The sequence below is a fragment of the Mobula birostris genome, chromosome 3 (genome assembly GCF_030028105.1).
Source record: "Mobula birostris isolate sMobBir1 chromosome 3, sMobBir1.hap1, whole genome shotgun sequence".
In the NCBI taxonomy this organism is placed as follows: domain Eukaryota; kingdom Metazoa; phylum Chordata; class Chondrichthyes; order Myliobatiformes; family Myliobatidae; genus Mobula; species Mobula birostris.
The window spans coordinates 151606533-151619367 of NC_092372.1; the positions used below are offsets into that span (position 1 = coordinate 151606533).

The window sequence follows — 12835 nt, forward strand, 5'->3', positions numbered from 1 at the left end:
CCATCCCTCCCCATCGATCTCCCTCTTGGCACTTATCCTTGTAAGCGGAACAAGTGCTACAACTGCCCTTACACTTCCTCCCTTACCACCATTCAGGGCCCCAGACAGTCCTTCCAGGTGAGGCGACACTTTACTTGTGAGTTGGCTGGGGTGATATACTGCGTCCGGTGCTCCCGATGAGGCCTTCTATATATTAGCGAGACCCGACTCAGACTGGGAGACCATTTCGCTGAACACCTATGCTCTGTCCGCCAGAGAAAGCAGGATCTCCCAGTGGCCACACATTTTAATTTCACGTCCCATTCCCATTCTGATATGTCTATCCACGGCCTCCTCTACTGTCAAGATGAAGCTACACTCAGGTTGGAAGAACAACACCTTATATTTCGTCTGAGTAGCCTCCAACCTGATGGCATGAACACTGACTTCTCTAACTTCCATTAATGCCTCACCTCCCCCTCGTACCCCATCCGTTATTGCCCATCCTCTGGGCTTCCCCCCCTCCCCCTTTCTTTCTCCCTAGGCCTCCTGTCCCAGGATCCTTTCATATCCCTTTTGCCAATCAACTGTCCAGCTCTTGGCTCCATCCCTCCCCCTCCTGTCTTCTCCTATCATTTTGGATCTCCCCCTCCCACTTTCAAATCTCTTACTCTCTCTTCTTTCAGTTAGTCCTGACGAAGGGTCTCGGCCCAAAACGTCGACTGTACCTCTTCCTAGAGATGCTGCCTGGTCTGCTGCATTCACCAGCAACTTTTATGTGTGTTGCTTGAAATTCCAGCATCTGCAGATTTCCTCGTGTTTGACTTTATTTCTTACATCCTTCACATACATGAGTAAAAATCTTTGTTACAGATCCATCTAAATGTGCACTCATAGTAATTTATAATAAATAGAACAGTCAATGAAACATAGAAATACACCCAAATCAGGGTGAGTTAATTTCTGATGTCCTGGTGGAAGAAGCAGTCCTGGAGCCTGTTGGTCCTGGCTTTTATGCTACGGTACCGTTTCCCGGAAGGTAGCAGCTGGAATAGATTTTGGATGGGGTGACTCGGGTCCCCAATGACCCTACAGACCCTTTTTACACACCTGTCTTTGTAAACGTCCTGAATCATGGGAAGATCATATCTGCAGATGCACTGGGCTGTCCGCACCACTCTCTGCAGAGTTCTGCAATTAAGGAAGGTACAGTTCCTATACCAGGCAGTGATGCAGCCAGTCAGGATGCTCTTAAATGTGCCCCTGTAGAAAGTTCTTAGGATTTGAGGGCCCATACCAAACTTCTTCACCACACAGACCACGAGGTCCTCAGTGATGTGGATGCCGAGGAACTTAAAGCTGTTTACCCTCTCAACTCCAGATCCATTGATGTCAATAGGGGTTAGCCCGTCTCCATTCCTCCTGTAATCCACAACCAGCTCCTTTGTTTTTGCGACATTGAGGAAAAGGTTGTTTTCTTGACACTACTGTATCAGAGAGATGACTTCTTCCCTGTAGGGACTTAGTACACAGCCCTGAGGGGCTTCTGTATTGGCAGTCAGAGGGATGGAGGTGAGGGAGCCCACTCTTACCACCTGCTGACGATCTGACCGGAAGTCCAGGATCCAACTGTACAAAGCAGCGTCAAGGCTGAGGTCTCTAAGCTTCTTGTTGAGCCTGGATGGAATTATGGTGTTGAATGCTAAACTGTAGTTCAAGAACAGCATTCTCACATAAGCATCCCTCTTCTCCAGATGTGTAAGGACAGTACGTAGAGCAGTGGCTATTGCATCGAATATCCATTGATTGTGTCGGTAGGTGAATTGTAGGGGGTCTAGTTTGGGTGGTAGCATGCTGCGGATGTGGTCCTTGAACAGCCTCTCAAAGCATTTGCTTATTATTGAGATGAGTGTGACAGGACGCCAGTTGGTCAGGCATGTTACCTTGGTCTTTTTTGGCACAGGGACAATGGTGGATAATTTGAAGCAGGAGGGCACACTACACTGGGAGGAGAGTAAAAATGTCAGTAAACACACCTGCCAGTTGTGCCACACACATCCTGAGTACTCGCCCTGGGATGCCGTCCGGTCCCGCAGCCTTGCGACTGTCCACTTGTTGGAAACATCTGCGTACCTCAGTCTCAGAGGTGACCAGGTTGCAGGTTGTAGTGGTGGCTTTCCTCAGAGGCTCAGAGTTAGTGACATCGAACCGAGCATAAAAGCGATTGAGCTCATCTGGGAGAGAGGACGCGATGCTGGTGGCACCACTACGTTTGGCTTTGAAGTCTGCGATGGTATGCAGCCCTCGCCACAAGTCACATGTGCTATCGGTTGTGAATCGTGACTCAATCTTGTCCCTGTATTGTTGTTTCACAGCCTTGATAGCTTTGCGCAGATCATAGCTGCTTTTCTTGAGCTCTAACTGATTGCTGGCAGTGTCAGCTCTGTGCCGCGCAGTAAGTGCTGCTCGCACAGAACTACTGATCCAGGGTTTCTGGTTCGGGAAAACGCTTCTGAGGGACAACATCATCGACACATTTCCGGATGAAGCACGTGACTCCATCCATGAACACGGAGACATCCTCATCACGGAAGACATTCCAGTCGACATCATCGAAGCAGTCCTGCAGCATGGAGACTGATTGGTCGGACCAACAATGGACGGTTTTAACTATGGCTACCTCTTGTTTCAGCTTCTGCCTGTACCTTGGAAAAAGCAGGATCAAAGAGTCATCTGATTTTCCAAAAGCTGGGCGAAGGAGAGCCTTGTAAGCATTGCAGAAGGGAGTGTAGTAGTGGTCAAGTGTGTTATCTCCATGAGTGCTCATTTGGATGTGCTGACAAAACTTTAGAGAGACTTTCGTCAGTGACACTCGATTAAAGTCACCGACGATGATGAAGGCGGCCTCTGGGTGTGCAGTCTCCAGTGTGTTGATGGTCTCGTACAGTTCCTTGAGAGCCAGGTCAGTGTCAGCCTGCGGTGGAAAGTGAACCGCTGTGATGGTAACAGCCGTGAACTCCCTAGGCAGCCAGTAGGGTCAGCACAGCAGCTCCAGGTATTCCAGGTCTGGGGAACAAAAAGATTTGCGGGCATGCACATTCTGAGGGTCGCACCAGGCATAGTTGACCATGAAGCATACCCCTCCTTCTTTACTCTTCCTAGAGAGGTTTTTCGACCTGTCTGCTTGGAACAGGGAGAACCCCGAGGGCTCGATTGCATGATCCAGTATCAACTCCTTCAGCCAGGTCTCCACGAAGCACAAAGCGTTACATTCATTTGTTTCCCACTGGTAGGAGATTCGGGCTCTTAGTTCACACAGCTTGTTGTCCAGAGGCTGAAGGTTAGCCAGGAGTATGCTAGGGAGCAGCAGCCAATTTGCACGCCATCTCAGCCTCACCAGGACACCGGCCATTCTCCCTCGCCTCCGTCATTTCTTCCGAGGTAGCGGCGGTGTAAGAGATGAGTCTCCCATGGATCGCACAAGCAGGGGATCCCAGTGTAGGAAAGGCAGCACGTAGTGGGTAAATGCCGTCTTTCCGATGTTCAGATGTGTCAGTCTATCTTATCTGATGTGACTATCAGCTACTTGAACAGAAAATGCCAAGAAAATTGTAGGAATTGTATACTGTAACTTTGGAAGGGAGCTCGCAACACAGCTGCTGTACGCGGCACCATCTTGTAGAGATACGAGTTGAATGAACTAAACTGAATTAACCATAGCAGAAACAGGTGTAGAAGGAATCAAACTATCAAACTGGATGAAAGACAATAAAACTAAAAGGTGAGGGAGTGGCGGATGTGAAAACTTACACACACACACAGTCTGGAGAATGTTGACTATAGACATAATGAATGCATTGATTATCAACTTTTAAAATTCTACCAATCCCAGAATGGTTTACACAAATTGGAGGAATACAAACATAACCCCATATGCAAAAGAGTAATGCTAGACCAGCTAGGGAGAGATTTTAAAATATCAACAAGGCATTTAGAATATTATTAGTAGAACTAGGCAGGGTCAACACAGATTTTTGCTTATAAAAGAAATCACATGTTATATCTCAGAGATTTTTTGAGAATGTGATTTCCAGATGGCCTTCAGTAAGATGCGATGTTAAACAAAGTTAAGGTTGGGGTGATTTACTAATGCACACCAATAATAAGTCCATAAGGCAAAGGAGCAGAAGTCGGTCATTCGGCCCATCAAGTCTGCTCCGCCATTTTAGTCAATAAATAAAAATGCAGGAACAAATAGGTTTTTCAGTGTGGTGGCTGTGATTATGGGGGTACCACAGGATTCAGTCTATAACAATAGTATTGATGAGAAACAGCTGTAATATCTCATTTTACAGACAGTACACAGTTGGCTGCCGGCTTGAGAACAATGCAAAGGCTTCGGGAAGTACAGTCAATCTAAGTGCATGGCAACAACAAGGCAAATAAATATATTCTGAGGAAAACTCAAGAATCTCCATGTTGAAAGTAAATATAGAAAAGTGGAGTTTTCTATTAACGAGCAAGGTACTGAAAAGTATTGGTGTTCAAAAGAGCCTGGGTATCATTATAAATCAATTACTTAAAGTGACTTCCAAATATGGCAAATAAATCAGCAGGCAAACATTGCCCACTGTTGAGAGAGAACTTAAGTACAAGCAAAGGAGCTTTTAATACAATCAGATCAAATAGAATTAAACCACACCTAGAACAGTATGTAAATAGCCAGTATCTTGAACCAAGGATTTAGTTGTGATAAAGGAAATACAACCACAGCTCAACAGACTGATTCCCAAATTGAGGAGTTCTTCCTATGGAGGAAAGATGAAGCAGACTGGCCCTCGGACAGTAAGAGATAGTCTCATGAAACATACAAAATTCCACGGAACTTAGCATGACTGATAGGAGAATCACGTTTCTCCCAGCTGGTGTTACAAATCAGAATTTTCACCATCAAAATTGAGATTTGGCCATTCAGGACATATTGAAATTTCTCCATCCCAGGGAACAGTGAATCTCTGGAATTTCTACACAAGAATAGTTTGGAGGCTCCAATGAGAAGCATATTCAAAGGTTTTTGGAATTTTCAATCTGGGTCCTGCTATGCTTTTGCAGCTACCATTGGTTAACAGATATAGAAGCCTGAAGTCCCACACCACAAGGTTCAACAACCTGCTACTTCACAGCAACCTTTCTGTTTTTGAACCAACAGGCAAAACCCTGATCACTATAGTTTAGAAACACTATGATCCCATTGCATGTCTTTGTTCTCAATGTGTTCTTTCTTGTAAAAGTTGAGTGCAACTAGAATTTAGTCTGTGTTTTTCTTATGAATGTGGTTTATATGATCCTATGTGCCTGTGATGCTGCTACAAGGTTTTCATTGTGCTTGTGCATTCCTGTACCTGTGCAAATGACAAAATCAACGTTGACTTCGAATTTAGGGGAATCAAGGAGCTAAGCCAGAAGAGTGGGTGTGACATTAAAGATCTTTCTGAATAGTGGAGTAGACACAAGAAACAGAATGTTCTATATTTGCTTCTATTTCTCATGTCATTTGGCTTCAATTCTCTAATTAAGATTTGCTCTAGTTGTCTTGCATGGGGCTCTTTAAACAGAAGCTCACACAAGTGACGTTAAGCTTTTTACAGCATTTGACATCACCATAAATGCCCAGCAGGCCCCATGGACCATCATATGGTGCAGGTGGAACTCCGACATCTTCAGCATATACCATCCACTCCAACTCAGAAATGGTCCTCCAAATACAAAAGTCAGAGGGGACACAAAGTAAAGGAATGGGGTTATAGTTTCACAACAAAAGCCCAAGAAGACTCTGCTGCCATCCTGCTCTGATTCAGCCAATAAGCCCATTTCTGTCTTGTATTCTATGCCGTTCTAAATCACTATCACCTCAAGAGCATGACAACCACATTAACATTGTGATATCCAATAACAAGGCATCAATTTACCTCTCTAGTAATGGTTCCAGCCAACCCACATGGCACTCACAGTGGCAGTCCAGGAAAGTCAAGACGTCACCTGAAGCTATAGATGCACCCAGCAATCGTGCACGAACCAAGCCTTCTCTTTTCCGTGCACGTATCAATCGAACTTTGCGGAGACCAGCTACATAATCTTCTAAAGGCTTTTTTAGGTGCTCTGTCAAAAGAAAAATGTTGAGCTTACAGACTTCTATTTTTATTTTCTATTTTGCATAATTTTAACACCATACTATAATTCTTTCTGAAAACATTCTTCCATTAAGGTCTTATATTTCATTGCACAAAGGTTAACTTGTGGTAAATAAATTTCCATTCACAAATTTCTGACAATGAGCGGGAAGGCAGGCTGGACTCCATAAAACAGCCAGTTTAGAATCGGCACTACCTCCCAAATCTGTGCCCTAATAACCCCATTAAAAATCAACTTTTAATTGTGCAAAACTCTGCAATTTACTTTAGTTTCAATGGTTATATAATGACAGTTTCGCTTGGAACTTTCAGTCACCACAATTCAACAGTTTTGCAGCAACAAAAGAAAGTTCTCTTTGAGAACAAAGATGGACACAAGGATGTCATTCTTAGAAGAAAACACTTTACCTTTATGCCCCAGATTCCTGTCAAGTCTTCTCTACATTTTGATAATATTGTAATACAGCAACATCAATTTCAACAATGACATCTGCATACATTTGCACACAACTAGCTAGGCCCTGTTCCCAAATCAAAAGAAAACAAAAAGTGTGTAGAACCACAGAAACAGCTGTAATACGAAAGCAAGTAGGCATAGAAACAGCAGTCAGCAACCAGTCTCAATCACACACTGAACAAGGGCTGAGTCTTCCAAACATCTGTTTGTACGTACAGGCCGTCCACAACTCGGGCATTCATAACTTGGAGAGGATCTGCACATATAGATTTTCCAAAGCAGAATAAGTTCCCCGGGTACTACACAATGAAAGAACTGGATGGCCAGCCTGAATGGGGCAGTGAAGAAACAAGTATTCAAGGAGAATTTAATGACAAAGGGGGGGAGGTATGAACAAGCACAAAGCTGAAATGAGATAGCCAATGTCAGAACAAAGGAAAACATGGGGCTGGGGTTTAGATGGACAGGATTAGACAAGGTGTAGCAGTAGCCTGGGTAGTGACCAAGCAAGGATGTGTGTAGCTTTAATTTGAGTTGTATTAAAAAAAAGCAGACAACCATGTAGATGATGCACAAACACAATAAAGAGGAAACAAAAGTTAGAAAAAGATTATATTTTTGAAGAGTGCATACTGAAAGATCACTTGAGTTTTCGGGAAATAAAAAAATGAGTTGACAAAAAGTAAATCTAGTTGTGAAAATAAATTACACGTTCGCATTATCAGCTTATGTTCTGACGGTTAGCACAAAAAGACCATGTGTTAATGGGGCCCAAAACTGAGCTTGTTTAGTTTGCTGATGAAAATAGGTGAAAGGACATATTGCAATGAGGATATCAAGACTCTGCAATTGAATATAGATGGGCTGAATGAGTAGAGGCTTATGTGGGAAACTGTAAAGTTACGCACTTCAGTGAAAGGAATCTAAAGGCAGACTCTTATCTAAACGGGGGAAGATAAGCAAAGTGCAGAAATGCAGGTATTCTTACGCACAATTTGCAAAAAGCAGCCAGATGCAGCAAATGGTGAGGAAGGCAAATGGCATTTACTGCAAGGGAACTGGAGTTCAGAAATAGGGCACATGACCAGGGTACTAGTGAAGACACGCCTGGAGTACCCTCATTCAAGAAAGAATACTTTAGTACTAGAGACAGTGCTAAAAAGATTCACTATCATTTGGATCACAAATGACTAAAATAAATTAGAGATCTATATTCTATAGAATTCTGAAGAATACAGTATTATTGAAATATCCAAGATTCTTAGGGTTGATTTTGAGATGTTTCATCTCGTAGGAAATTTTCAGACGAAGGTACAGAGATACAGGATTATAAGACAATCATTTAAATTAATGTACAAGATACTTCTTAGAGGGCAAATTAGAATCTTAATTCTCCAGTTAAGATGTTTGTGGAGGCTAGATCAGTAAGCATATTTAAAGAGGAAATAGATCATTTTTGAAAGGGCTATGGAGAAAGGGCAGAGATCAATGCAAATTGGAAACTACAGACTGGCAGGCAAGAACATTGGTGCTGTAATCACTTTTCAAATAAAATAAACCCAAAAAAGGAAGATTACAAATACTTCTTGAAAAGTTAGATCTATCGTAAAAATGGCAACACTTTAAATTGGGCATCTGCAAACTAAATCATAAAGTTAATTGGAGCACAGCAAGCAAGAGATTTTATACAATTCATCAACCAGAATTACTGATCAGATGTTTTAAAATAGCTTAGAGCTTACCAAAATATTTGCTGTTAGAAAAACTGGTTGCAGCAGATTTGGAAAGAATGGATGAAGCTGCACAAATATCTACAGAATATGAACTCAACTCAAAAGAAATTTTAAAACTTGTGAACTTCCTAATGAAGATCTTCAGCCGCACAAAATGGCAGCAGAATCACATCACTTCTAAACATAGCATTCAGTTATGTGAATATTTTTGGATTAAATTGAGCGAAGAAAAGTCCAAATGCCATCGTTCACTTTGGACTAGGTTTGAAAGTAAAACTGAGTTGCTTTTATCAAATACGTGTCTTGCATGTACGTGCTTCACATAACAGTTAGATAAGAAAAAGAACCATTAATTTGATATCTACCTCGCTCACTGTAATCATCCACTATGATAACCTCCTTCAACAGAATATCAGGTGAAGTATCAAGAACGCTATGAACTGTCCTCAGGAGCGTTGACCAGGCCTCATTATAAAATGCAATTACCACAGAAGTGGTTGGCAGATTTCGATAATCATATTTCTTCTCTTTACATCTGAAGATGTAACATGATAAGTGTTAAGTGCATATATTTGCAGTAGAAGCACAAAACATTGCTGAAACCTGAAACATGCAAATATCTAAACTATTTTTCTTACATAATGCACAACTATTTTGAAGAAAAAATTGCTCAGTAAAAATAAATTACCATCAATTTACGAAGGATCAAATGTTCAACAACATTAGAACTATTTGGTTCAAAAATTATTTTTGAAAGTGTGATTTGTGGTATGATCATTAAATAATAAACTAAACAAATGTCAAAAGAAGTGATTTCAAGGAAATCACAAGTGTACACAGCTATCATTTCCACTTAGTGTCACTTTGATATGCAACCATACAGGTTCTCATAAGATCAATTGCAACAGAAATGTCAGAATTTGGCTTGATTTACTTTTCAGATATAACAAAACGATTCCTTACCTCTTCCAAAAAGTCACATCAACAAAAGTAATCCTTCCCTCAACCACAAGCATCCAAACACTGTCCATCAGGTACTTTAATATTAATCAACAAGCTTTAATTTATTTGTAAAGTACAGGAAAAATCAGTATTTCAAGATTCATAACAAGAGGACATTTGGCCTCCCAAAATTGCCCTTTCAAAAGGTTATTTATTGCCTGAAATAAAAGGATCTCTGAACTTAATCATTTAAGGCATAATTCCCCATAAATTCCCCATAATTCCATTCCTTGGAAAAAAAAATTCAACTACCTTGGAATGAAAAGCCATTTCTCATTACTTCAAGAATTTGGAACTATCACAAAGTACAGTTAAAGTCAACTGTATAACCTTGGAATTGTAATGACAAGCTAGATTAGCAGAGGTGGAAGTTTTCATTCTTCAAAGGAAACTCAAATATGTTGAGTTTTCGCAATACAATCTGAAAACTGCATGGCCACCTACAGTGGTGCTACGAAGTTTGCAAACCCTGTAGAATTTTCTCTATTTCTGCATAAATATGACCTAAAACGTGATCAGATCTTCATGCAAGTCCTGAAACTAGATAAATGAAATAAATAACACAAAAATATTATACTTGTTCATTTATTTATTGAGAAAATGATCCAATATTACATGCATTTGTTGGAAAAGGTAAGTGAATCTCTGGGGTAATGCTTCCTACAAAGCTATTTGGAGTCAGGTGCTCCAGTCAGTGAGATGAGATTGGAGGAGTGGGTTGTAGAGGTGCCCCGACCTATAAAAAAAGACACACAAAGTCAGGTTACAGAAATAGCCTGCTCCACTCAAGAAAGACTTCTTTATGTGCATCATGCCTCGATCAAAGCAACTTTCAGAGGGCCTCATAAGAATTGTAGAGATGCCTGAAGCTGGAAAAACCTACAAAAGCATTTCTAAAGACCTGACTGTTTAACAGTTCACAGCAAGAGAAATTATCTACAAATGGAGAAAACTCAGTACTGTTGCTACTCCCCTTAGGTGTGGGAATCCTGCAAAGATCACACCAAGAGCACAATGTGTAATGCTGAAGGAGGTGGAAAAGAACCCAAGAGTTCTGCGAAAGACCTGTAGAAATCTCTAGAACTTGTTAAACTTTCTGTTCATGTGTCCACTATAAGAGAAGCACTGAACAAGAATGGTGTTCATGGAAGAAACCACTGCTCTCCAAAAAAAAAAACATCGCTGCACATCTCAAGTTTGCAAAAGGCCACCTGGATGTTCTATGACGCTTCTGGGACAATATGACCAAAGTTGAACTTTTTGGCAGAAACGCACAGTGCTACGTTTGGAGGAAAATGGACACTACACACCAACACCAAAACCTCATTCCAACTGTGAAGCTGGTGGAAGGAGCATCATGGTTTGGGGCTGCTTTGCTGCCTCAGGGCCTGGACAGTTTGCAATTGTTGAAGGAACAATGAATTCAAAATTGTATAAAGACATTTTACAGGAGAATGTCAGGGTAGCAGTCTGTCAACTGAAGCTTAATAGAAGTTGGATTATGCAACAATGATCCAAAATACAAGAGTAAATCAACAATAGAACGGTTTAAAAAGAAGAAAATTTGTGTTTTGGAATGGCCGATTCAAAGTCCTGCCCTTAACCCTATAGAAATGTTGTGGAAGTTCTGAAGCAAGCAGTTCATGTAAGAAAGCCCACCAACATCCCAAAGTTGAAGCAGTTTTGTTAGGAGGAACAGCCTAAAATTTCTCCAAGCCAACGTGCAAGACTGATCAACAGCTACCAGAAAGGTCTGGTTGAAGTTATTGCTGTACAAGGGGTCACATCAGTTACTGAAAGCAAAGTTTCACATACTTTTTCCAACAAATACATGTAATATTGAATCATTTTTCAAAATAATCTAGTTCTCTTTATCTAGTTTTAGGACTTGCGTGAAGATCTGATCATATTTTAGGTCACTATTAACGCAGAAATAGAGAAAATTCTACAGGGTTCACAAACCTTCTAGCATCACTGTAACAGAAATAGCATTTTAAAAATAACTCAGATCCGTAAATCGCTGTGTGGATAGTCTTGTATTACTCCACGTCGCAGTTATAATTCAGGGAACTTAACTATTATATCTTTAGCAACATTTGAAATAATTCTTCTAGCAAGTTAATGCAATTCAGAACTCAGCCACAATGACCATTAAGGTTAACATACATTTCAAGAGGACTAGAATATAAAAGCAGGGATTTAATGCTGAGGCTTTATAAGACATTGAACAGATGTAGTTGGAGTATTGTGAGCAGTCTTGGGCATCTTATCTAAGAAAGGATGTGCTGGCATTTCAGAGGGCCCAGAGGAGGTTCACAAGAATGATTTTGGGAAAGGAAGGGCTAATGTATGAAGAGCACTTCATGGCTCTGGGTCTGTACTCATTGGGAGTTTAGAAGAATGAGGAGGTAATCTCATTGAAACCCATTGAACATTGAAAGGACTAGACAAAATGGATGTGGAGAGGTTGTTTCCAATCCTCAGGGAGTCTCGGACCAGCCTCAGAATTTAGAACAGAGACAGGGAGGAATTTCTTTTGCCAGAGGGTAGTGAATCTGTAGAATTTATTGCCACATATGGCTCTGGAGGCCAAGACACTGGGTACGCTTAAAGTGGAGATTGATAGGCTCTTGATTAGTGAGGGTGTCAAAGGTTACCGGCAGAAGACAGAAGAATGAGGTTGAGAGGGATAATAAATCAGCCATGATGAAATAGCAGAGCAGACTAGATGGGCCAAATAGCCTAATTCTGCTCCTATGAATAATAGTCTAATATGTTGTGCTATTTGGAAACACATGGAAGAGACGATACTAATTGATTGCACTGTTAGGAGCCAATAATAACCACGAGCCAATTAGCTCCTCTGTCATTAAAAAGCAAGTGTAAGTACTCTTCCTGAAAGTTCAGAATCCTTACTCCAGGCCTACACATTGATGTAATTAAACCAATGCATCCAATCCAATTGACTGTGTCTGCTCTCAAGTACATCCCTCCCTATTTACACATTCCTCAGAATTATTTATCAGAACTGTAATTCTCCCTCTCTAAGATTCCCCACCACCACACACAAGCATAGCTAATGAACCTTGAAAACTTACTAAATGCTAACACTAACAGAGATTCATGCAGGGCATTCCGTACCTTGAGCCCCACACAAACTTCATCCTTTGCTTTTGCTCTTATTTTTAGATCATGCTTTCAAGTTTTACACTGGCCAATTAGAGACAATAAGGCAGATATTATGTTTCATCCTTTGTAGGTTTAAAGAACAAAAGCAAAATAAAACTGTACAAGTAAAACATACATAAAAGAAAAAGCTTTCTCAAGTTAGTTTTCACGGAAAAATGAAGCTGTGAGATTCAATCTCCAAATTACTCTGTATAATGCAATTAAAAGCAATGTTATTTAGTCACCATATGTAACTGTAATTTTCATGAATAACACCCTAAAAAGTACAGCTCAATGTGTCTTGC

General features: G+C 40.9%; 1 protein-coding gene across 1 annotated transcript in view; it reads right to left on the reverse strand.

Annotated features, from left to right (window-relative positions):
• Nucleotides 1-12835, reverse strand: part of galnt12 (UDP-N-acetyl-alpha-D-galactosamine:polypeptide N-acetylgalactosaminyltransferase 12) — a 56115-nt gene that overhangs the window by 22976 nt on the left and 20304 nt on the right. The window contains exons 2-3 of the mRNA XM_072253443.1: nucleotides 8726-8895; nucleotides 5949-6138 (exon numbers count right to left, since the gene is read on the reverse strand). Of these exons, the coding sequence (XP_072109544.1) occupies nucleotides 5949-6138; nucleotides 8726-8895 (360 nt within the window). The remainder of the gene's footprint in view (nucleotides 1-5948; nucleotides 6139-8725; nucleotides 8896-12835) is intronic.